Source organism: Nicrophorus vespilloides, unplaced genomic scaffold (genome assembly GCF_001412225.1).
Source record: "Nicrophorus vespilloides isolate i.1.1-1 unplaced genomic scaffold, Nicve_v1.0, whole genome shotgun sequence".
In the NCBI taxonomy this organism is placed as follows: Eukaryota; Metazoa; Arthropoda; class Insecta; order Coleoptera; family Silphidae; genus Nicrophorus; species Nicrophorus vespilloides.
In genome coordinates, this window is record NW_017099545.1 from 120,190 (window position 1) to 147,442 (window position 27,253).

The 27,253-nt window shown below is 32.0% G+C and overlaps 1 protein-coding gene across 3 annotated transcripts in view; it reads right to left on the reverse strand.

Annotated features, from left to right (window-relative positions):
• Positions 1–27,253, reverse strand: part of LOC108564707 — a gene marked incomplete at its 3' end in the record, with an annotated part of 148,317 nt that overhangs the window by 112,007 nt on the left and 9,057 nt on the right. For 2 of the 3 annotated variants that reach the window (XM_017923804.1, XM_017923806.1), the window contains 1 exon segment: positions 5,485–5,562. In XM_017923804.1, coding sequence (XP_017779293.1) covers positions 5,485–5,562 — 78 coding nt within the window. 3 annotated transcript variants of the gene reach the window in all.

Here is a 27,253-nt window from a genome sequence, read left to right on the forward strand (position 1 = left end):
AATAATGCGAATTAATGGGCGACTATTTTTCGCGGCGCTGCGAAATTGACCGGACATCCGGAAAATGTGTTACGGTAAATTGTGTGGGTGGAAAAACCGGCACGAGTGTGAAAGAGAGGACATTTGGTGGGAACGGAAGAAGAATGCAGCCGTTATTATTTTTGCGAGTGCGAACGTCGATTCGGAATCAAGGGCGGCCTTTGTTGATTGGGCCCTATTCATTTTAAACAAATCGCTGTAGACTCGGGGTGAAGGGGGGTGGGTTTAATCGGATCTCCGGGGGTCGTAGAGGGGATGGGAACCGGAAGTTCCCCCCCCCCCGAAATCCACCATTCTCGCCCTTTTCAGAGCTTTTCAGCCCTCTGTTTCACAATTACGTCGCTGCGGAGTTTCTCTGGTATTAAATTCCGCTGCCTGCCGAATCAATTTAAACAAAAGGCAATCGCCGATGTCAGGACTTTTTTTTGCGAACACACATGCACACAATCATATACATACACAGACAGCACACATATAAACTGTGGGGTGATTCCCCTCAGCATCTTTTGTACCTTCAGGCAGATCGAACCCACTGTGAACATTCACGTACACATTTTTATTCCGTATTAAAGTAACTGCGAGATGCACTTCCACTCTTCCTTCTACCAATTTCTAAATTGTTCGAGAAAATGGATTTCAGGTATTTCATTTCGATCGGAGACGGTCCTTTTGTCTCCTCTTCCCAACAAACCAACAATGCAATTTTCTCCATCCTCCTCCATAAAACATTATGCAACCTTCATATTTAATCATTTGTCCTCATTCATACCAAGACTGCATTCAGAATATATCGAAATATCTTTGATTAACATTTTTCAATTGTCAAAAACTCTTAGTATCAAAAATACAGTACATTTTAATAATTAAGATCTATTAGAGAAAAATATTTATTTTTTAATTGTTTATAATCTTAACAATATATTTTTTTATAATTTTATGATCTTTATTACTTGTTTTTCTCGAAAATCACTTAATTAATTTAATTTCATTGAAAAATAACACAAAACAATTTGTTTTATACATTAATACAAATTAGAATGTCATAAAAGCTCATTATTATTTGTTTATTAATAAAAGAACATGTCTAATTCAATTGTATTTACTATAGTTTATTCAAAATTCGACGTACGTTAATATGTATTAACATTGAAATGTTTATTAAATTTACATATTAAGTTAATCAAGTTTTGAGTATTTTTAGTTGATGTTAAAGGAAATAATCCTTATTGGTTATTAGCAAATTAATTGGTTAATATTTAGTTGTATGCTTTGAATATTTTGTTGAATTCCCTTCAAATTTCTTGAAATTGCAAAAGTTTATTAAATTTACTAATCATTTCTAATCTTAGATTTTTTGTTGAATTTTAATAAAACAAATTATTGACCAACTTAAAATTTTTAATTTCCAGGTATTGATTAAAGAAAATATTATAGTTTTTCTATGTTTCTGCAAAGTTCATAAAAATATATTTTTTTTTAAAGTTAAAGTTATTGAAATTTAGAAAATATTAATTATATTAATTTTATCAATTTTCTTCTTAAATAATATGAAAATGTTTATAATTATTAATATTATTTTTGTCCAAATGAATTATATTTAATTTGATGTGTTTTACCCATTTATTCTTCTTGATTCATATTAGATTTTTCGTTATATGATTGTTGACATCGAAAAGTTTATTAAATTTACGAAAAATGCGTATAAGCTGCATGTAAACATAGAATTGCGCGATTCCGAGGGAAAGTCACATTATATTAGAAGATAGATTGAAATTGATGGGGGATGTATGTTTTTATTGCGGGAAGCAAAAATCCGGCAAAGAAAATGCGAAATCCGCAAGGGCTTAGCATATCGGGAAGCTTAATATTTCATAAAGCGCAGGAAAAACGCAATATATAAATGAAACCTCCGTCTTCATATAAATATTTTCGCGACGGCAAGAAAAGAAAAGAGAAGGAAAATACGTGCATGATCGGACGAACATATGAATGAATGATGTATATATTACATTAGAGGTGACGGGATTTCGGTTGATGAAATTGATGAAGAAAGCAGCAGGGAAAATAAAGGGTGGATGCGCTAATGCGGCGCATTGCAGTTCTCTCTACGCTCCGTAAATAATTCACGTCCCTCTGTAATTCGCTGAAATGGACGAGTTATGTTTTGAATCCGGCCGAATTACTCACATAACACGTGAGGGCGCGTGTTTTCGAGAGCGCCGGTGCTGCTGCAACAAACCTTTTGCGGAGAATTGAAATTTTTGCACGAAATTCAATCAAAAAAAAATTCAACCGAATTACATAAAAAAAAATGTTTTTATATCACATTTTCACTATTAATTATATTAATAATTGGCTGAAATACATAACGTTTGCAATTTGCGTGAATGCTTCAAATTAGGGATCGGCAATCCGTGGCTCTTTTGATAAGAAATCGCGTAAGCTTTAATGGATTAATCTCATAAGCAAAGATGATATGCGGCTCCCAGTCAATATAGAAAAATGGCTCTTTTTATAAAAAAGTTGACATAAAAATGGGTTTATATTGTATGCAAATCTCAATTAATATGAAATTTTCAATATCAATTTTCTGTTAAAGCTAAATAATTAACAGATAAACTAAACCATTCTATAATCTTAGCATTTAACATCAAAACGTAACAATATTATGCAGATATTCGTTATTAAAACAATATTAACTTATTTTCTACATGAAACGATGAATATAAAAGGAACAAAGCAAAATGCAAATGAACATGTAAAATCTATGCATTATTCATTTACAATACGCGTATGTTTGTGTCTTCGACGAAATCGAATCGAATATACCGGAGTTTTTTGTCCACTAAGCGTTTTTTAATAATCTCCACATTTACTAATCTAATCCACTAAATCAAAAATCTACGTTGAAGTAAATAAAATATAATAATTATCATTATTGTTATAAAATATTTGCAAAACCAATGAAAATGTTCATTAACAGTACAAATTGAACAAGGATTTTCATAAAGTTGCTAAAAATAGTTAATGATATTCTTTAGATGATGATTTTTTTTTGTAAATATGTAAATTGAACTGTTTTCTAAAAGTTTGGTAATCCGTGCTCAAAATTTTTGGAAATGTTTGAAGCAACTAAATACATTTAGTTTGCGTGGGATTGAAGAAGTGATGTGTGTGAGAGCAGTAAATTAGTTGTAATGAGTTGAATTATGTAATGGTTTTGATGGGGGTGGCATCGAGCAAAATGAATAATAAGGGAGTTGGGCAGACCGCAAAGTGGCTAATAGTGGTGGTCGAGGAGGAGCATGCAGAGCATGTGTGTTCTGCTACCGCCGCCGTCGGTGTCAATCACCAATGAATAATGTAATTAGATCGTAATCAATCATCGAAGGTGGCTGCAGCTGTGCACCCTCTCACATCCCCCCTCAACATCCACCAATCAATTCCCAACAGCAACAGAAGAGAGAAAACCCTTCCTTTTTTTTTTAAAGTATTTTTTGAGCAAAACCTAACCAATTTTCTGGGATGCGAAAAGCCACGACAACACGCCAGAACACACGGTTCGACACGGTCGCAGATGCGGTGGAGAGAGCGAAGCAAAACATGCATTCAAACTCGATTAACTTAATCTCTAATTACCATCTGGAAATGGAAATCCACCGAATTAAACTTTGCGCATTTACCTAATCAAATTTGCACGCCAGAAGAGAGCAACACAACAAAAAGACAACTCTTATTTACACCCCTCAAAAAAAAAACACATAATTATATACAAGAGTTTTTCGAAAAGGTTAATTGATAATAATATTCTTTCCAGTTTCGAGCAAATCCATTTGGGTAATTGGATTTTTTTTTTTTTGTTAGTTTCTGTTTTTAGTTTGGAAATGTGTGTGTGTGGATGCTTTGTACAGTTTGGTAAATACGTTTTTCCCCGCTGAATTATTCACGTTTCAATTCCCACCTTTTCGGACCCATCATAAATTCCCATCGCGCGTCCGACCAATTAATGCCCGGCAATTTTTCACGCCTCTGCAACTTTCCGCCGAAAACTTTCCACCCTCACCCAACTAATTACAGGCCGAAAAGGTGCTTCGTTCTGCCATTTACCACGTCCAACGTTTAACGAGACACTCACCAAATTGCTATAACATTCCGAAAACTATTAAAACGTACTCAATGATCAAGATCATTAACTTGATCGATCCATGAATCAAAAATCATCTTCATCAAATATGTGTATTGTTCAATATATTAAAACATTCTTTAATGAAGGAGTAAATCGTAAAGAGGAAACACAATTTGTTTGAGAAAATATGCCAATTTAAATTTTTTAATTCATTACATAAAATTAAAAATTTGCGAAAAAAAACATATATTAGAAATGAAAATGAATCATGCCTTGTTCCAATTTAATTAACTAATTTAAAATCATATTTTTTATGCAAATTTGAAAGTCAAAAGTAAATGATATTGAAAATTGGAAAATTTTACAAATCAGATTTTTTTATGGAAATTTGAAAGTTAAAAGTAAATCATATTGAAAATTGGAAAATTTTTCAAATAATGGATTCTTTTTTATAAAAGTTTCAATTATAATAATAATTAAATTCTAAATTTAAATAAAATTGTAAGTTAAAATTATTGACCGACTTTAATTTAAAAATCAAGTATTTTCATACATTTTTAATGGATAAACTTTTTATTTTGTAATTTCTTAAAAATACGAAAATAAGTTAATAAAATTTACTCGCAATGCACTTAAAATTATAATTATAAACCTGTAAAGAAACAAGAATATTCACGTAATTCATATTAAAAATTGGAAAATTTTTCAATTAATGGATTCTTTTTTATAAAAGACAAAAGTTGCAATTATAATAATATTTAAATTCTAAATTTAAATGAAATTGTAAGTTAAAATTATTGACCGAATTGAATGTAAAAATCAAGTATTTTCATACATTTTTAATGGATAAACTTTGTATTTTGTAATTTCTTAAAAACGCGAAAATAAGTTAATAAAATTTACTCGCAATGCACTTAAAATTATAATTATAAACATGTAAAGAAACAAGAATAATCACGTTATTGAAGTATTTTTAGGATAAGTTTGTCAGGTCGAAGATTGTGATGAAAATGTATGAAGTTATGTTTTGATTGTTTAATGGGATGTGTCGTTTTGAGAATTATGGATGGGAGGATCAAAGAGAAACTTTCCAATCTCCTCTTTTTTTTCTACTCTTGTTTTTCTTCGATACGCCTGTAACGTGTGTCCAGGAATTACGCGGCGCTTTGAAGATGAAGATGCTGGAACGTGGCCAATTGTTTTGCAGAGGTGATCGAAAATGCGCACGTCTTCACGCGGATCCGATTCGTGAACGTGAATAGAGAATGTCCGTGAAGTGAAAACATAGTTTTAGTATTTGATGCAATGTATGTACTCACTTTTGGTTTGTTTTGGTGCCTTTGGTGGAAGGACTAACTTTAAGTTCCAGAATATCCATCCATGAGCTTTTTACCGCACTGAAAGAAAAAAGAAAACGAAATTTTGTTCAATAATTGTTTCAAAAGAAAATTATATTAATTGATATTTTTATAATTAAATAAAACTTAATTTAAAATTAATTAAATAAGTTTCATTTAAACAGAAATATTAATAATTGCATAGTTATTTAGTTTGACAACAAAATTATGAAAATTTTATTGTTTTTTTTTTCTTCAAATTTTTGTTTTGGATTGATGCAGGTGTGTTGGAGTAACTGAAAGTTGTCCGAGTTTAGAAGTTCATAACGTCGGGAATTTCCTATTATCAGCGATAACAAAGGGAGGGTTGAACTGGTAAATAAAAGCCGTGCAGAAGCGGAGGGTGGTGGAGAGAAGCCAAGGCGATTTGGGGTAGCCGCAAGAAGTTCTTAGGTCCTTCCCCAATTTTGCGGCCGCTCGTCTCCTGGATTTTCGGGTTAGGGGAAGAAGAAGCTGCCGCTGCACGCACCCTGAGAAAGGGGATGATGCCACTTTTTTTTGTTTCGCTTTTGTCTTTTTTTTTCCCGTTGTTTTGTTCGGTTGGCGCCACTTCCTTCCTCTTGCATCGCCAACTGTATGTGTCGTCGACGAGTTGAAAAGTTGGAAAAGGTGGTGGCGCGAGGGGTTTTTGAGTGCTCTTGTATGTAAAACGTAATGCACCGTTTTAAAAGTTTCACGATATCTCCGCCGCAGAACCGGAGCCGCCACCGCCGTTGCTGCACCCCCTTCATCCGACGCACGAACCAACATCATCATCATCATCCAAAAACCACCCTTAATTCAAACAAAAAAAAAGAGTGAAAATAAAATTTGCGCGGAACCGCGGATGCGTTTTGTTCTTAATTTATGAATTAATGGGTCTCCTTTAGCTTTTAGCTTTAACGGAATAATACAGCCGCAGCCAATCCACGACAGTCTCTTAATTGAACGTTATGTATGGGTCGCACACCTTATGCGCTCGGCCACCCTAATTGCCGGATTTATCATCAAACTCTTAATTGGGCGACATTTGTGGAATTACACTGCGCTCCCTAAATTATTCCCATTTTTCTTCATAATTTCTTCCCTCGTCGCTCTTTCCTCGAAACGGCGTCGACGCTCATTTCGACGCTCCAAACCTCCGCAACGCCAATCAAAACTTCCACATCAAGATACCTGCCTAATTTACGTTAACATTTACAACTTACAACAAAACCCCGGCTTCCCAAACATTCGCAGACCTCTTCTTCCCATTACCCTAACTTTCCCACAAATTTACATCAAAAATACATTCAAACTACCACCAAAATCTAATTACAAAAACATACACATCAACTGTTTCCTAACAAATCTATCCAAATTTAGCAAAAATTAAGTGCAAAAATAAAATAAGAGAAAAGTTTTGAAAAATTGTTGAATTTTTTATTTCATTAAAAAATTACCACCAAATTTGATAAATATTCAACTGTTTCATAACAAATTAGTTAAAATTAAGTGCAAAAAATATACAATTAGAAAAAAGTTCATCAGGTTCCAATTCGTTCGAATTATGAAAATCAAATTTAATTAAAACAATACATTTTGTTTTTTATTAACTGTTTTATAATGAATATTTAAAAAGAAAAGTTGAAAAATATTACAATTAGAAAAATAAAAACATACAGTTCTAAAGACGTTCAGATTTGTGAAAATTAGTGCAAATAATTCATCAAGTTTCACAAAATACAGTTAGAAATTAAATTTTGAAAGTATTTAGTAAAATTTTCATAGTTTATCAAACATTTCAATTCAAATCTTCAAATTATATTATATTACACCAATTAAATGCAAATTACTAAAGTGTAAAATGTATGTAGAGATGATCAAAATTTGCAAAAAAAAAAGTAGATCAAAAATACTGAAAATAATATTTTTTTTACATCTTTCAGTTTATAATGTTTCTATACGTATTCAGTTGAAATTTTCCAAATATCTATTATAGGAAAGTATTCCCATTACCCAAACTTTCCCACAAATTTACACCAAAAATACATTCAAATGACTACCAAAATCTAATTACAAAATAATACACCACATTGACATCAACTGTTTCCTAACAAATCTTCCCAAATTTAGCAAAAATTAGGTGTAAAAAATATAATTTGAGAAAAGTTATGAAAAATTGTTGAATTTTTCAAAACGTTAGGATTATGATTTTTATTTCATTAAAAATTATCACCAAATTTGATAAATATTCAACTTTTTCATAACAAATGAATTAAAATTAATTGCAAGAAAATATACAATTAGAAAAAATTTCACCAGATTCTCAAATCGTTTCAATTATGAATATTTTTTAAGTACCACCAAATCTAATTTAAACAATACATTTTGTTTTTTATTAACTGTTTTATAATAAATATTTAAAAATAAAGTTGAAAAATATTACAATTAGAAAAATAAAAACATACTAGTTCTAAAGACGTTCAGATTTGTTAAAATTAGTGCAAAAAATTCACAGTTAAAAAATAAATTTTGAAAATATTTAGTAAAATATTCATAGTTTATCAAAAATTTCAATTCAAATCTTCAAATTATATTATTATACCTTATAATATTACACCAATTAAATGCAAATTACTAAAGTGTAAAATTTATGTAGAAATTATCAAAATTTGCAAAAAGAAAGTAGATCAAAAATTCTAAAAATAATATTTTTTTTACATCTTTCAGTTTATATTATAAACAAGAATGTTTCCATACGTATTCAGTTGAAATTTTCCAAATATCCATTATAGAATTTTATTTTGTCAAAAATAATATTTGTAATTTTATAATGTCTGCAAAATACAGTTATTTTTATGAAGTGAAATTGCAGAAAAAAAGTAACCAATTAATCAGTGAACAAAATAAATAAGTATTGCAGTTTTCAAGATCAAAGCTTCAAGAAATTGAAAAATATAAAAAGAATGTGAACGTAATTCACAGAAGTAATAAAACTTCGTGGAAATAAATAACGTATAAAGAAAGGTAAACAGTTGGCCGGTATTTTTAACCCGAAGAATGCAAATATTAACGTGCACGATATTGCTTTTTGCTATAAAATAAAAAGAACGGGCGAGTTCACAAATCGCAGACGAAAATAAACAAATTATTTTATGAGCCTACTTAATTTCCAAATTTATTAATCGTTAACCGTAACTCGCGAATATTTAGAGAAAGAAAAAAAAAGGGGAATGAAAATTTATTAGTATATTCAATGCAAAGTTTAAATAATGGATGATCGATTATTATTCTTTATTTCGCTGTATTATGCTCGGGTTTATTGTTTTGGTGGATCGTAAATGCCGGACAAAGTTCGCTTCAAGTACTAAATCGGCTGCGAAAGATCCATTGTCGACGAGATAAACAAATAATAATATTGAAAGAAGGCAATTATCTGGAAGTTTTCGACGAAGTTCGGAGATGTACTTTATTTGCGCGCCTCTTTGTTGTTGTTGTTGTGTGTTTATGTATAGGTAATAATAGGAAATTGGAAGTTTTGAATCCGCGACGAACTTCGTTTCCAAAGTCTTTGAGGAGTTCATAAATTATGTTCGTTTTTTTTTGTTTGACTTTAGCAAAGAAAGAAAGAGAAGGCTTTTGTTCCAATTGTTTTGTTTTAATCGACTCCCATTTATTCGCAACCGCCCTCGGGTATTACTCGGGCCTTTTGTTATCGCCACACCGAAAATCGAAGAAGTCACATAGAAAAAAAAAATGTATTGTAACAATCGGAGAACTTTGCTCCATCATCCAACTGTTAATTGCGTAGCTCAACGTAATGTTTTTTTTTTTTTTAATGAATTTCGCTAATTTAAGATTTTTCGATATTATTTACAGAAAATTTCATAACATTTGAGTTTTAAGAATTCTGTTTTTCAAATTGTTTATTGTAAATTTAAAAAAAAATATATTTTTTGGTATTTCAGTAATTATTTACTGTAGATTTTTTCGATTTTTTTTTATATTTATAATTAGAGTTAATTATAATTAGTGTTAATAGAGAAAATAACTTGATATCTTTAGAATCTTGCCATTTATCACGTAACCACTTGTTGGACTCGTTGTGAGAATAATTAATGCAGCAAGTTTAATTCTAAACTAGTATATTTAATTAGTAATTTACAATAGAATTTAGATAAATAAATGTTATAGTAAAGTTTTTTTTTAATTGTATTTTTTTTGGAAATTGTATAGATAAATCAAATATTGTAGAAATTTGATAGAATTACGTTTGTAAGTTGGAATGAAAACTGGTAGGAAAAATAAACATTCGGAATGGAGTGGATGTCAAAATAAGTGTAGAGAATGTAAACAATCTGTCTGATATGTATACAGTGTTTTTTTTCTTATAGATGATGGGGATTTTCAAGATATGAATCGTTTCTTTTGCTAAATTTACGCGATTTAAAAGTTGAATTCCTCTTTATGTGCTATAAATTAAAGAGTTCGCGTGTTCCGGCATAAAGAGAGGAGGCGGAGGAGAAGGTAAAGAAAGATGCAAGAACAAGGAAAGTAGTAAAAGTCATAGAACACTGATGGAGTTATTTACGGTCATGCGAAAGTGGCGGATAATCCACGTCTTCCTCCTACGACTGGACTGCAGCAGGAGGACCTCCTTAGTTGTTTACAACTAAAATTAATCCGAATAATAATAGGTTTCGTGGAAAACTCAGAAATACCGTTCAGATTGCGTCGCTTCGCGTAATTCACGGTTACGACCCAAAAAGATGCGAGTATTTATATAAGCGTAGGTTCGTTGATTCGACGTATGTTAAAATGAGACAGACAGAGAAAGTGTATATCATCGGATTTAATTTACAACTTAATCGTCGCGTTTATCCGTCCGTTAAATTAATCCACAATTAAAACGACGAGAGAGAAAAACAAATATGGGGCGGCTGCATAAATGTATGATGACTGGATTTGTCCGACAATCCCAGGTTTTATGCGTTCCTGTCTCTCTCTTTATTTTTTTTTGTTTTTGTTTTCATCCGATGCAGAGATTCCTATCATTGCATACAGACAATACAGAAAAACCGGCAGCTTTTCCACTTTGTTAATGAGAAATCCTTCGAGCTTCCTTTCCCAATGGGAGGCTGTATGAATTACTTTTATTGCCGCCATTAAAGCGGAACGCAAATAATGCCTCCCCGCCCCCATACCTTCTGTCTCTCAAATGTAATCCCGATAATTGCTGTCCTCCTGCATAAAACAGCAGGAGAGGAATCAACCTAAAAACCCATTTAATTGATTGATGAACTGAGTACCAAAGCGGATAGCATTAAAAACGTTTGCTACAACTTATCACAGTATATAAACATAAACCCTTATGATCTATTTACAATTTGAGGTACAATCCGAGAGAAATTTACAAATTAAACGATAATTGAAAATTATATACAATAAATTTGATTAGTCAAGTTTAAAAATTTACTTTACTAATTTACTAATCGAGAAATTTATCAAAATGTGAAAACACTGATTTTTCGAGGCTTAACTTTACTTAAGATTCGACTATAGATTAGAGACAAACAAGCAGAGCTACAATATTTTCAACCCCTATTTATTAACCCCTAGATATTCAGCTTTAATTTCCATGTTCAATATTTATTATATCTATTCCAGTAATCAAGAAATTTATCAAAATGTGAAGTCACTGCTTTTTCGAGGATAAATTTTACTTAAGTTTTGACTATAGATTAGAGACAAACAAGCAGAACTACAATACTTTCAACAAGTATCTATTAACACCTAAATATTCATCTTTAATTTTCATATTCAATATTTATTATATCTATTCCAGTAATCGAGAAATTTATCAAACTGTAAAGACACTGCTTTTTCGTGTCTCAATTTTACTTAAGTTTTGATTATAGATTAGAGACAAACAAGCAGAGCTACAATATTTTCAACAGGTATCTATTAATCCCTAGATATTCAGCTTTAATTTCCATATTAAATATTTATTATATCCATTCCAATAATCAAGAAATTTATCAAAATGTGCAGACACTGCTTTTTCGAGTCTTAACTTTACTTAAGTTTTGACTATAGATTAGATACAAACAAGCAGAGCTGCATTATTTTCAACATATACCTATTAATCCCTAGATATTCAGCTTTAATCTCCATATTCAATATTTATTATATCTATTCCAGTAATCGAGAAATTTATCAAAATGTACAGACACTGCTTTTTCGAGGCCTAACTTTACTTAAGTTTTGACTATAAATTAGAGACAAACAAGCAGAGCTACAATATTTTCAACAGATATATATATTAACCCCTAGATATTCAGCTTTAATTTCCATATTCAATATTTATTATATCTATTCCAGTAATCGAGAAATTTATCAAAATGTGAAGACACTGATTTTTCGAGGCTCAATTTTACTTAAGCTTTGACTATAGATTAGAGACAAACAAGCAGAGTTACAAAATTTTCAACACGTATCTATTAACTTATAGATATAAAGCTTTAATTTCCATATTCAATATTTATTATATCTATTCCAGTAATCGAGAAATTTATCAAAATGTGAAGACACTGATTTTTCGAGGCTGAATTTTACTTAAGTTTTGACTATAGATTAGAGACAAACAAGGAGAACTACAATACTTTTAACAAGTATCTATTAACACCTAGATATTTAACTTTAATTTCCATGTTCAATATTTATTCTATCTTTTCTAGTAGTCGAAAATTTTATTAAAATGCAAATACTCATTTTCAAATGCTTGTTTTTTTTTGTAAAATTCGTTCACTTCATTTCATTATTCTATTAGTTACACTAATTAAAGCAAAATAATATAAAATGTTCTGACTTTCAACATAAAAAAATATGTTTTATATTTGTTACGCGTGTGAAAGAGTAACAGAAATAAACAAAACCGTAGGTATTTAGAATATTATCTTAGGAATTTTTATTTTGTCACGGTAATTTATTTGCGAGAGAATGAAGAAAATCTGCTTGCTATAACGCACGTCCACCGCGTTATTTATTAGTTTAAGTTGTGTACATTTTTTCTTTCCCTCGCTCTCTCATCCGCATAGCAACTTAATTTAGAAAACGGCATTTCGTTTCATTTCATCAAGTACGCCTTAACATATGTATCAATCTATTTTTCTGTAACACGAAACACGTTCATTCCCCTTTTCTTATTTATAACCGACTGTTGTAACAACAGTAAGATGATACTGGATGGATGCATGGTAATCATCGTGGATGGATGTGTTGTTTTTTTTATATTATCTGTGGTTTTGTGTGGAGATAATTCGTGTGTGTGTGTGTCACATGTGTGGCACTGTGCCATCAGAATTAGTCAGGTGTGTGCGATGGAGTTTGGGTTTGACGGTTCACGTCTGCAGTTAATTGGATCACTTTGAGGTGGCATTCCTCTCTCTCCTTCTCTTTCAACATCAGGTTTAGCCTGTCCATATCCATCTCCAACTCCAACTCACGCGGAAATAGAAGAAGCGGATGACCTTAATATCGAAACGCGGAAACGGCAAAATAAAATCGAAATCGAAGATGGGGCAGACGAGCATCGCAGATATAAATCTCTCAATCAATTACCGGACGGAATTTGCATCCCTGCGGAGATCCCTTCATCCGCGTCCTCCTCTTCCTTACATCCAGAAATGATTTCTAAGAGAGAATGGGAATAAAAGAGAGAGAGAGAGAGAGGAGAAGATTTATTGTTATGTGCACCGTCTGGGACAAATTTATTGGCCTCCGTCCTATTTATTCCGATACCTTCCATCCATCGAATATCCAATTATTTATTTTCCCCACTTCCGTCTTCTCCTATTTTAATACATACACACACAATAACACGCACGTTCTTCAGGTGATATACTGCACCAGATTTATTTTTAGTATAAACGGATTTAGATAAAATTGATTTACTTCCAGAGATACAAATATCGTTATAGATGATATCTCTTTACACCCACTCACAGAAAAGTAATTATAGACTACAATTTATTATGATAAATGCACTACATCAAATACTAGAAATACAAAGTTATTATTTTGAACATTGGACAAATATGTTTTATATAAACTTTTCCAAAAGAAATAGGATGTTAAGGATATTTTAATGTTAATTAGCGTTGATTCTATGTAATATATTCCTAAAGATAAAAATGCACTTGCAGATGATATACAAATTCTTAGAAAAGTACTATTTTGCACTTTAATAAATTTAAATAAATATGCATAATATAAAATTTTCTATTGTACTGTCGTGTCACAGGGTTAAGAAATCCTTGGACACCGTGGATTATCTCGTAGTTATATCGTTGCGGAGTCTTAGAGGGGTTTATGAATATTAAATGCAATATTCTTAATTAGTTTTATTGTATAGATTGTAGTTTTATTGAAAAGTCAACTATACAATAGTTGATCTCAGGTATTATTAACTAAGAGTTACATTCTCCTCTTAAGTTAGTGTTTATGAAGTAAGTGCTCTTCCTTGGACTCTCCAAATAAGACCAACTTCTCAGTTCGACCCTTTAGCTAAGACTTCCTCTCGGTTCGACACCTTAGCTAAGACTAAATTATATAATACAAAAATGTGTTCATTTCAAAAAGGGGCTGCCTGTGAAACACAACCGTTTCTTTATCTAAGTTTTATGATCCTGCCCAAATATTTAGGGGCTGCAGAAGTGGTGATGCAATAGACGCAACTATACGATTTAATGTGTAATCGTCGTTCAGAATATTCCAAAATTTATTCTAAATAATCACGTATCCGTTTGTATATTTGATGGATACATTAAATATGATTTGTAATAATTAAGAGGAAAGTCATGGCCTTAACAAATATACATATTAGTTATACAATAGATGACAATAAATTGGTCGGCCACGACAGTACGCATAGAGAACGAAACTGTTTGTGTTTCTCTAGTATAATTTAATACTAATTAGAATCAATAGTGGTTGGGTTGGACACACAAGACCCTAAGAAACAGTAGAACAGTAGAAGAGAACAGGAAGTGTGCGTCGAGTTATAAATTGTATGGAATCGATCCGGTTAAATTTGGTGGGAGTAACGAGCGAGCGAGCGCCCGTTCGTCCTTCGTCCCTTTTTGCACAGTTTCTATGTAATTACCTGCAGAAGCCGTGGTTCCAATTCGGAACACTCGAAGCAAGCCAGCATTAATTAACCGCTCGTTTCGTTGGTCCGGGTGGTACATTTCCGCCACCCTCCAGCAAACCCCTTCGGTTATATACATTATATTTTTTTTGCGTGTCTTTCCCTTACATTTTCCTTACCAAGTCCACCGGAAAACGGATATTAATTATTCATAGATTTAAGAAACCGGAATCCATCGAATGCAGACCCACCAGTTTTGATAAATTTACACTACATTCTAGGTCCACTTTCTTTCCGCTTTCGCCAAGTTTTCAATTAGTCTATAATTAAGGAAAAACTTAATTAACCTAGTAAACGAGATGAAAACATTTTTATTTTAAATTTTATAATTTTATATCAATTAAATAAAACGTATCTACATATATTAATTAATTGTAATAATTTAAATGTAAGAAATAAGTGAGAAATTAGTAAAACAAATAATTTGATTGTTGGACACAGCACTTCTATTTCCATTTTGTTTTTCGTGAAGAGAAACGAGTATTTTTTTTTGTAACAAATTGTGATAAATTATTTTGAAATTTAGTTCGGTATGTAGTAATGATTGTTGGACACAGCACTTCCCATCCCCCCAAAATAAATTTTCGGCAGAGTAAACGAGTCGATAGATGATCGGAGCCAAAAAAAGATGTTACATGGATAAATGGCCGGTAATTAGAGGGAGTTTTAACGAGGGTAGGTCCAATTTTTCGTAAATAATTTCAATTACATGCGACGAAGGGTGGATGAAGCAGCAGCAGCAATAACGAGAGAGAAAGAGTGAGAGAGGAAAAAAAGTAACTGGTGTATCTGGGGTGGCGCAACACATAACATATAGCGGGACCGTCATAAATCCTTAATCCTTGTCACATGCAGCACATGTTCAGGACACCGTCACAAACCCCCTCCTGCAGATTAGTGACACCGCCGCCGTTGCTGCTACTGCCGCCTCCGACTCCACCACCGCCGTCGCCGTCTCCAAAGCCAAGCATTCCAATATAAAATACACGCGGCTACACGAAACGAAAGAAAAGGAAGTCCAGAAAAGAAGAAACTAGCCACATTCATACAGAGAGAAGGAGAAATGTATATTTTTGCGAAATAATTATCGCATAAAGTGCGGTAACGTACGAGGCCGAATATCTTTTAATATTCTGCTGAATCTGGAGCGGCTTTAGTTACGACTTACTTATATACATGCGAGCCGGAGGAAATAATAAAATCCCTTATATAATTTTCAATTTGAAACAAAACGGAGGAAAGGAATAAAGAAAGGAGGAGCAAAAAATATGAAAACTGAGGGTGAATTTATGCCGACAATACACACTCACTTCCGCTCGGCCGGATTCCTTGCAAACACACATACACAAACATATTTCTCCTACGTTTATGTTAAAAGGACGACCACCGAAAAATACAATCGAGAATAAGACGAAATGGATCTCAGAGTGTGTGTGTGCTTGCACGCTACAATAAACCCAGACGGTTCCTAATACATCCACGACCTCCCTGTCTCCCGCAGAGTAATTTAAACGCGAAATTTTATTATACCCTATTCTCATTCTTTTCACTGCTTCTTATATATTTCGTGTTGAATTTCCATGGTTTTATATACAGGGTGAACCTTATAATTATATTTTTGTAAATGTGTGTTTAAAATCAAATTTTACATAAATTTGTGTCCCTTAGAAGAAATATGAAAATTATTTATTAAATTGTTTAATAATTATAAATATAATCATTAGTGGATGGATCTATTTATAAAAAAAAATCAATTTTCTTTGTTTCATTTCATGAAATAACACAAGCAATCATAATTGAATAGAAATTTATATATGCATGAGCAATTTGTAGTTATGTAACAGATTTCAACTTATATTAATTTTCATATGTACGTTTACGTTGAAATTAATATATGTTGAAGATTGTTACATGGTTTAATATTACATTTATTTAGATTAAAATTTGTTGGATAGAAGCATCTCGTGACTGGAATTAAAGGTGGTGTAGGAGTAGACGGTTGGTGGCGGAAGCGAGGGGGGCGGGCATCGATCGTCCTCAGGATTCACCTGACTTGACCCGACTAGTCTCATGCTTCTACCGCCGCCGTCGCCGGAGAATCAAAACGTACATTAAACTTTAATTAAAGCGATAAAAAGTGATTAAAATATTATCGTCCCGGAATGTTTCAACGTCACGGATACAAATTGTTTTCCGCGCCGCATTTCTTATTTCCTTGAAGTTCCTACATAACAACACACTCACAAATAGTTAAAAGAAGAAGTATTTTATTACCATACTATATATGATATTGTAACAAAAAAATTGAATGTAAGAGTTTCGTTCAAAATAAAACTTAAAATTAATTATAGAATTTCTTATTAATTTTTTTTTTATAGATATTTACAATTATAAATAATATAATTTGGTCATATTTTATTTGATTAAAATACAGGTAAAGGTCGTTTTGTGCCGCTTATTAATTGCTGATTTTACACTTACACTTGGTTCTCTTTTTATGCGGTAGATACGTTCCACAGGAAAACGCATAAAAATAAATCGCACAAAAAAGGACTAGACACACGTATACAAATAAAGGATACGTTCCATAATTTTTTAAAACCGCATAAAACTAAATCAATCAGTTACAATATACCGAAAATCGCATAAAAAAGTGTTTATTAAATTTCAGAAAAATTATTAGTCTTACTATATTCTTTCTGAAACGTTTATTCATAATTTTATAAAAACGTTAACAATCATAGACAAGTTTATAAAATTTCAGAAAAATATAACATATTCCTTCTAAATTTATACGGAAAAATTTTACAAAAAAAAAAATACAGAAAATTTTTATGAAAGTTAATCTTTCTATAGATTTTTTTCTTTAGAATTATCGTCGTTATATGAGAGTGTTCGGCATAATTTGCGAACTGGTTCGAAATCAATTTCATCACTAGAAGAGATAGTCAGCATATCAGATCTATGTCCTGAAGATAATGATTCTTCACAAGTAAAATTAGTTTCAACTTCGCATGTTGGTTTTTTCCCTTTGACAATATAATCAGTGATTAAACTTTGCGATGGCTTTGCTATTTTTTGTACAATTCCTGATATCCAGAAAATGCAATTCTGAAGCTCGTGTTGAATGCTCATCTCAGAATTATCATCTTTTTCGATGAAATGGTTTGCCAATTTGTATCAAAACGTGTCAAAATTGCATAAAATAGTTATTTAAAAAAATGCTTCTTAAAATAAAAACCGCATAAAAATGGACCGAGTATATTTAGAACTAAACCCTATAGTTACCTCACTGTAAATATGGATTCATTTTACGCCGATTAATCATTAATTCATAAAATATGAAAATTTTGATTTTAGTAAAAAAAAATCATATTTTAATGATTGAAGTAGAGAGCAACAGGTGTTTTTTGACAATTTAAAGAAAAATATGTAAATAAAGCAATTTAGAAGCCAATTTGTAGTGATAAGTAGAGCAATAACTTTCACATAATTTTACAGAATTTTACCGAATGATTTGTGTTATATTTTTATCATTACCAAAAGAAACATTATCATTACAATAAATTGAACTAATTTTAATACAAAATATATAAATTTCTTTACTTACTTAATTGAAATTGAACAAAGACAATAATTTATTATTTTATTTGAATTGTACAAATTGTTCAATTGATTGTTAAAGAAAAAACTGATTTATCAATAGTAAGATTTGTAATTAATCATTGGCTATTCCATATTTAGCTGCAGAGCGTTTCGACAACTGTGGAGATAACAAAGTTTAAAAACCCATTTTCGGGGCCAACGAAATGACGTTTTCGTGTGATCGCAATTGCAATTCGGATTTGATTTAATTCCGCCACTCTCATCCCTCCTTTTTCTCTCATTCTCTCACCGTATTCATCCGTCCATCTCACTCCATTCACCCTCTGTTCCAGACGCAATTTTGAGCATGCGAAAAGTTTCGCGCGTAACAAGTTGATTATTGATTCTAGATTTGGTTTCGCGAACGGCGAGCGCACAGATGCGCCCCCTTATCGTCCCTGTCCCATTTCCAACTGGAACAAATCACTTTTATGGAGAGACGTCGCGACGCCTCTCTTTTCCTTTCCCCTTTTTTACACTTTTCAAACTCACTGTGAATGTCTGTGTGTGTCTGGAGGGCGAAGAAATCAAATATTCATGAGCGCCAGATATATTTCATCACTATCACTTTCAACTGATAGCGATCGCCGTTTCATGGTCTGCTATAGGTTTTTCTTCACCTTTCTCTTTTTTTTTGGCGGATGCGCCCGGTATTGTAGACTACCGTACCCCAACCGCCCCCGCAGCGCAAACATAAATCCAGAAGGAATTAAGTCGCAAAACACTAACTTATTGCCTTGCTCCGAGTCTCCGTTTCTCTCATACGCAAACTATTTCCTCGATATCTCTCTTGCTCTCGTGCAAGTTATTCGCGTTGCATGCCTCAGTATATTTAAAAGCCGGGGGCCCCCTGGAATTTATTTGTTTACCTGATTTATTTACCTGTGCGTAATATTCATTCGCCGATGTCACGGCACCTGTTCCCTTCCTCCTCCCTTGCAACCTTGATTCGACCATCAATTTCCACACACAGAAACTAAATTTCGCACTTACAACAACCCAAGAATACTTTACTTTATCATATCAAAATCAACTTTACCTTAATTACGTACATAACAAAATATATGAGCCGTTCATTTTGAAAGTGACTTAAGTCCATTTATCTTTAATTTGAAATACTTAAGGTTTTGCGTTTTTACAAAATTAAAAATATACGTAAGATATATGGTTGACTTGCAATGTTAAATCGTATTTAAGGGATTTAATTTTATACATCCTATTAAAAAGTCGCTATTATTAAGTATATAATATGACCTTGCTTACCTTAAAAAGACTTAGGTAACTTTCAAAATAAAAATTTGTTTTGTTACAAAAAGTGAAAGAGCGTAAGTCCGTTACATATAACTTAAAAATAGAAAAAAAAAATATTTAAATTATATTTTTAGATAATAGAAATAAATTTAGTAACAAGTTATTCGTTAACATTCTCAGTATGCGGGAGTGATTTGAAGTAGTTATGGTGTATATACCGCAATAAGTCCATCATGTGTCGGTATTTTAGTGATGTGATGCTTCTTATACTTTTATATAACGATGGCAATACAATATTCCCAAATTTTTTAGGTCTGCCCCGACGTGGCAAATAAATCACGAATTTTAAATTCTGCGTTCTCATCCATGGTTGTTTTGTATAAAATTTTATATGGTTCATTTCTTAAAAATCGCATTCAACATAATTTTCTCCTCCTTTTTTTAAATCTGTTGTATGAGTTTAATTCCTCTTCACTTTCAGAATCAAGAAATCTTGTTATTTTATCCATTCCCAGGGGTTTAATAATTTTCTTTAAATTAAATATTATTTTTTAAATTTCAATTTAATATCAAAACGTAATTTAAATTACCTTCAACATTTTAGGCCGCACTTTTTGACATCGTCAATATAAAGTGGACTTAGGTCACTTTCAAAATTAGGATTTTCAGTATTTATATTATTTTGAAAATGTACGTGATTTTGACAGTTGAGCATAAATTATAAATGTCACAAGTGCCAACTTGATAAAAGATGAAAATGGACTTAAGCCACTTTCAAAATAAACGTCTCATATATAAAAAATATATTTTATAAGAGAAATTATCAATAATTAATAAAGAAGCAAGAAAATGTGTTTCTCATTAACTGAGAAAATGTTACAATTATTAAATTGTAAATAATTTTATTATTAGTTAATATTAATAATTATAATTATATTTTAAATTATTTCATTTTCTTAATAATCAAATATAAAGTTTACTGAAAAACATTTAATCTGTCGAGTCTGAACTGTTGTACTCTTAGTTTTTTTTACTTTTAGTTCACAGGAAACACCTGTTCTTCAAGGGTAGGGTTTTGAATGGTTTTGAGGGTGAAGTTATGCGACCCGAGAGGGATCAGAGTTAATTTGCTTCGCCGTTGATGATGTCCCGTGGGTCGACGACTTTGGCCCCTCTTACCCGAAACAACTTGGGTTTCTTTAATTGGGGGGCGGCGGTTTTGTTCGAAACGGATCGGGAGGGCGGCGGTTAAGCGTCTCTCCCTGTGTGTATGCATTAAACTCAACAGTTATTCAGAAACGCGTGAATGTGTGTGTGTGTGTGTGTATATATATCCGGAGAGGCGGTTGTGTGTGGGGGGCGGCTGTGTGCGACGTAAAGGCAATGCGATTAAGCCCCCGGCACTCGGGCGCCCTTTGTTCGCCGGCGGCGTCAAACGCCGCCGTAATCAAATCTTCGCTCGAGTCTGTCTTCATTATGTTTCTCCTTATATGACACAGGCCCTTGTTTCCAGATATAATTTAATAGAACCTATTAAATCGTAAGATTTCTGCACCCATACAACCTCTCGTTCTGATCCGAACAAGCAGAAGCTACCGCCGCCTCCGTTTCTCCACTCCCCCAACGGTATATTTATCCGTGTATTTAAATCACAACACCGGATGGGGATTTAATCTCGCATCTTCAACTCCCAATTCCACTTCCTTCCCCCCTTTAATACGATGTATATTGGATAATTGCTTAAATCCAATTTAAAACGACACATATATCCACAAATTATTTACAATTAAACAATCAAATATTTTGAGCCGTTTATTTTGAAAGTGGCTTAAGTCCATTTTCATCTTTTATCAAGTTGGCACTTGTGACATTTATTTATTTATGCTGAACTGTAAAAAAAATAAATCGGTATTGAAATATACTTAGTACATTTGAAAATTTTATATCACCTACATTTTAAAAATAATATAAATACTGAAAATCCTAATTTTGAAAGTGACCTAAGTCCACTTTTTATTGACGATGTCAAAAAGTGCGGCCCAAAATGTTGAAAGCTGTGATGAAGGTAATTTAAATTACGTTTTGATATTAAATTGAAATTTAAAAAATAATATTTAATTTAAAGAAATTATTAATCCCATGGGAAAGGATAAAATAACAAGATTTCTTGATTCTGAAAGTGAAGAGGAATTAAAGTCATACAACAGATTTAAAAAAAGAAGGAGAATTTTAGAAGTTTATTCTTCAACAGAGGAAGTAATTGAGAATGAGAATTTAAAAAACAGCACCTTCAATGAAGGATTCAGAGAACACAGAAGTGGTACTTATATTCAGAAAATTCATAAAATTAAACGGAATTTGGGGCAATATTTGGGAATATTGTATTGCCATCGTTATATAAAAGTATAAGAAACATCACATCACTAAAATACCGACACATGATGGACTTATTGCGGTATATACCTCCGGAACACCATAACTACTTCAAATCACTCCCGCATACTGAGAATGTTAACGAGTTAACTTGTTACTAAATTTATTTCTATTATCTAAAAATATAATTTAAATGTTTTTTTTCTATTTTTTAAGCTATATGTAACGGACTTAAGCTCTTTTACTTTTTGTAACAAAACAATTTTTTATTTTGAAAGTGACCTAAGTCCTTTTAAGGTAAGCAAGGTCATATTATACACTTAATAATTAAATCCCTTAAATGCGATTTAAAATTGCAAGTCAACCATATATCTTACGTATATTTTTAATTTTGTAAAAACGCAAAACCTTAAGTATTTCAAATTAAAGATAAATGGACTTAAGTCACTTTCAAAACGAATGGCTCATTTCTAAATACTTAATTAGCTAGCTTAACGCTGATTTTCAAATAAACCCAAATTTCATCAAGTTGTTAAAAAGATAAATTTTACTTTTCTTGATAAAATTTATCTGTTTATAGGAATTATTTATTACCTTTCAATTATTTTATCGACTGAAAATTTGTCAATTTTTCAAAATTCTTAGCTGAAAATATAGATTTTTTTTATTAAGAAATTCAATATAATAAACATGGTATTTATTAATTAATTACTTTAATATAAGAAAATTAAAAAAAAAATAGAAAGAAATTGAAATAATAAATAATTATGTAATTAATATGTGAATAAGTAATAATTGTTTGGAAATGAATGAATGAATTAATTGACTTTTTAATGACTAAAAACAATTTTATCAATTACAAAGTTTGAAGTTGTTTAAGGTAATAAATGTAAATGAAATGCGGAGTGTAGAATGTATCATTGCGATATAAATCTGTAGTTATCAGCGAGTAAAGCTAATCTTTAAAGCAAACAGGATGAACAGACGGATTAGTGTGGCAATTAATTCAGCAGTAAACTAGGATCGTTGGGAAAGGATAGGGGTGGAAGGAAAAGTAGTTGTAGAGTTAAAAAAAAGAAGAGAAATAAAAGTCCGGACTAGATTAAAGGGAAATGTATGCACGTGTAGGGCATAATGTCCAGATATCGGAATAATAATATTTCAGGCTTTTCAGGCTCGTTATGGAAGATAAGGGTAGACATGAAAACCATGGTCATATCCATACACACAGCTCTAGCAAGCAAAGCAAGAAGCACACGGGTCATATCAGGTCGGTATCGGTATACAACTTCCTTGCGCCCCGCGACTTCTGCCTTTCCCCATCCATTCCTACATGCGGCGCACGCGAAGATGTGCATAATCATCGGACGGTGGGTCGCGTGCAGAAGACCGGAAGGCTTGCCCGACTTCCGGTTTCCGCCCGTCCGTTGCACGTCCGAACAGAAAATAACAACCTCCAACATTCAACCTACTACAACCACTACATCAACAACAACAACAGCAACCTTCAAACCGAACGAAGAAGAACAACATTAACAACATGTGATCATCATCCACAATTTAAAAAAAAAAGTTACCTCAACCTCATACCATAAAAACTAATTAGATTCTTTGATGTCTCTCTACATTTTTTGATACGTATTTATTTGTGCATGCTCTTTTTTCGTGTGTGAACTTCTTTCGCGCAGAAACAAGCAATTCCGGTGACCGCTTTTGATGCACCGACAATATTTATTTATTTATTTATAATTGCCGATTCCTCGCGTTTTACCACACAAACACCAAACAAATAAACACTGCAACTTCCTACTTCTCGTCTGCTCTCAATCACAGAGTCTATTAAAAGTTAATAACTTCTTTTAAACTGTTTGAACACAGTTTAAGTTGAAAAATTTGTCTGAAATTAAACTATAAAAACTTATTTTAACTTAATTAAAAATATATACTTTTAATAGCGTTAAGCCAAAAGTGTAAATACACAAATAGATTGATTTGTAAATTAAATAAATACGTTATTATTAAACAAACAAATCAATTATAAAGTGATATAATACAATTATTATGTACTTTGTGTGAAAGCTGTTGTTTTTTTTTGTTCGTCAAGTGGCGATGATTATTTCTGCATATAAAGAGAGCGTCGTAAAAGGTGCCTAAAGAGAAGACTTAAAAACTCTTCGTAGGATGCTCACGGCTCGGAGAGGTGGAACGGCGGCGGAGATGCGACCTCCAGGATTACACCGTAATGAAAACTTTGCTCATCACTTCTTGCATAATCATCTTCCGACACTTCGCATTTGATTATTATTTCGCAGTACGCCCATCTCCCTGCAACGGCCCTAAAGTAATCCACGTAAATTCGGATCGCATAAATTTCAAAAAAAAAAATATCTATTTTTTCTTTTTCATCTCAATTTTTTTAAACTTATTCAGAACTAATTTGAAAACTAACGTACATTTATTTTTTCTTTAAAACTAAAGAATATTATTTAATAGCAAACTTTTTGCGTTATTGCAACCTTTCAACAAAAAAAAAAGGATTTTATTGAAGAACTGAATCATTTCGAATGGAAAGCTTCGTGCTAATTTGATCTAAAAATAATGCGGAATCTCGTACTTTGCAACGCATAATAAATGATACACATGTTGTGTTTTGCATACAAAAACCTGCAACGTTGACACAGCGGGCATATTTCACGGCTTATGAAAATCCAAATATAAACTTAAGCACGCTTATAATAAACAATAATAGAAATAGTCATTGTAGTAAATATAAATTTCGCTCAAAGACGATGGTGATTCATCTTGAAATAAACGTATTTATTGAAATGACCCAATTCTCAATTTTGTTGTTATGTAAAGAAAAATTTCAGAATTTTCATTGTTCCATTATAAAAAAAGCGCACTTATTCAAATGTCCCAATTCTTAATTGTTATATAAAGTAGAGAAAATAGCTAATTTAGTTAAAAGATGATTCATTTGGAATATTTATTGAAATGACCCAATTTTCAATTTTATTGTTCTGTAAAGAAGAATTTGAGAATTTTAATTGTTCCATTATAAAAAAAAAAGCGCATTTATTGAAATGTCCCAATTCTTAATTGTTATATAAAGCAGAGAAAATGGGTAATTTAGTTAAAAGTTGATTCATCTCGAATATTTTTTGAAATGACCCAATTCTTAATTGTTATATAAAGCAGAGAAAATAGATAATTTAGTTAAAAGATGATTCATCTGGAATATTTGTTGAAATGACCCAATTCTCAATTTTGTTGTTCTGTAAAGAAAAATTTGAGAATTTTCATGGTTCCATTATAAAAAAAAGCGCACTTATTGAAATGTCCCAATTCTTAATTGTTATATAAAGTAGAGAAAATAGCTAATTTAGTTAAAAGATGATTCATTTGGAATATTTATTGAAATGACCCAATTCTCAATTTTGTTGTTCTGTAAAGAAAAATTTAAGAATTTTCATTGTTCCATTATAAAAAAAAGCGCAGTTATTGAAATGTCCCAATTCTTAATTGTTATATAAAGCAGAGAAAATAGCTAATTTAGTTAAAAGATGATTCATCTGGAATATTTATTGAAATGACCCAATTTTCAATTTTATTGTTCTGTAAAGAAACATTTGAGAATTTTCATTGTTCCATTATAAAATAAACGGCATTTATTGAAATATCCCAATTCTTAATTGTTATATAAAGCAGAGAAAATAGCTAATTTAGTTAAAAGATGATTCATCGCGAATATTTATTTTAATGACCCAATTCTTTGTTTTTACTGTCAATTAAATAGAGTTGAAGAATTTCGTATTTACCATTTATTTTTCACTCGTTATGACCCAAATCCGATCAAATTTTTTGCTTTATCGTCATCGAGAAAGAGAAACGCAGCTGCAGTGATTTACTATTTCGTTTTGTTGTTATTTTTTGTTAAGCAGAGAAAAATCGGGGGAAAGTTTATCGAGCACGAAATATGATATTATTAATGACGCAAAAACGTATTTTGTAACAGTGTTCGCAATTGAGGTGGAAATCCGTTTTATTGGGCATAAATCAAGTTTATTTTCGTTCGCCGCAAATTGCCGACGAAAAGGGAATGAAACAAACAGCTGGAAAAAAAAAGAGGAGGAAAGTTGAGGCAAGAATTATCGAAGCAGCAGATTTTTTTGTTTGTTATAGTTATATTATTAATTTCGATTGGGAAACGCGCGTAAATTTAGAGTAACAAATTTATGCGCGGTACGAAAATAAACGTCGTCGAATCAGTATAATATACCTGTTGTTAGTTTAGCTTCGGTGAGGAAGAAAGAAGAAAGATTTATCTGCGTGAGGTTTGCGTTTTTTTTTTCTCCTGTTGCTTTTAAAAATACGCGGTGATTTACCGTGAATGTGGATGGAATGGTGAGGGAGAGAGATGAAAGGAAAGGTTGAAAAAGTCTGTTAGAAAGAATAACGAATAGCCGATGGGAAAAAATATTGGCTGCTGCCAAGGGGAATGTCAAACAAGATTAGTCACCTGGAAGTTATTGTGGATGGAAGAGACGAACGGACAGACGCTGAGGCTTCATTTAGGATTGCCAAAAATGTTGCCACAGTGCTCCACACTAGATCATTACCTCAATTATGTATTTTTGGAACGTCCGAACAGGTTGGTTTTTAATAGCTGGATCAATTCCAACTCGAAAAAGTATCTATAGGTGCGTTAGTCACGGAGACCACCGCACTCTATTTCCGTTCACCATCTTACTCATTCGACTCTCTTTCCCAATACCTTGATGACTCATTCGCAAACCCTCATTCAACATCATCATTAACTTCTTTGCTAACACCAATACTCGATCCGTTGTTACACGGATATCGTTCATAATTAATGCTGTTTAAATTACTGCCAATATTAATTCCATCCGATTTGGCTAGTAAGCGGATGATGCGGGAGGTTCGGGGATGGCAGATGACTGGACTGAACTGGAGCAGATGCAATTAGCGAATTCCGTGAATTAGTTATGATATTATTCCTGTTGTGTAATCAATGCACGACGCGCCGTATTTATTTTACACGCGTCCAATGTACACACGTACTCTGTCCCAAATAAACAAATCACCTCTACTTATTTTTCATTTTCTTCTGTTCCTAAACCAAATGTTTTCCTTCGCATCTTTGACTTGTAAACTATAGATTTTTAACATTAAATTTTACATATTTCAACACTTTCTGCTAATAAATTTATCATTTAACCCGATGTTAAAATA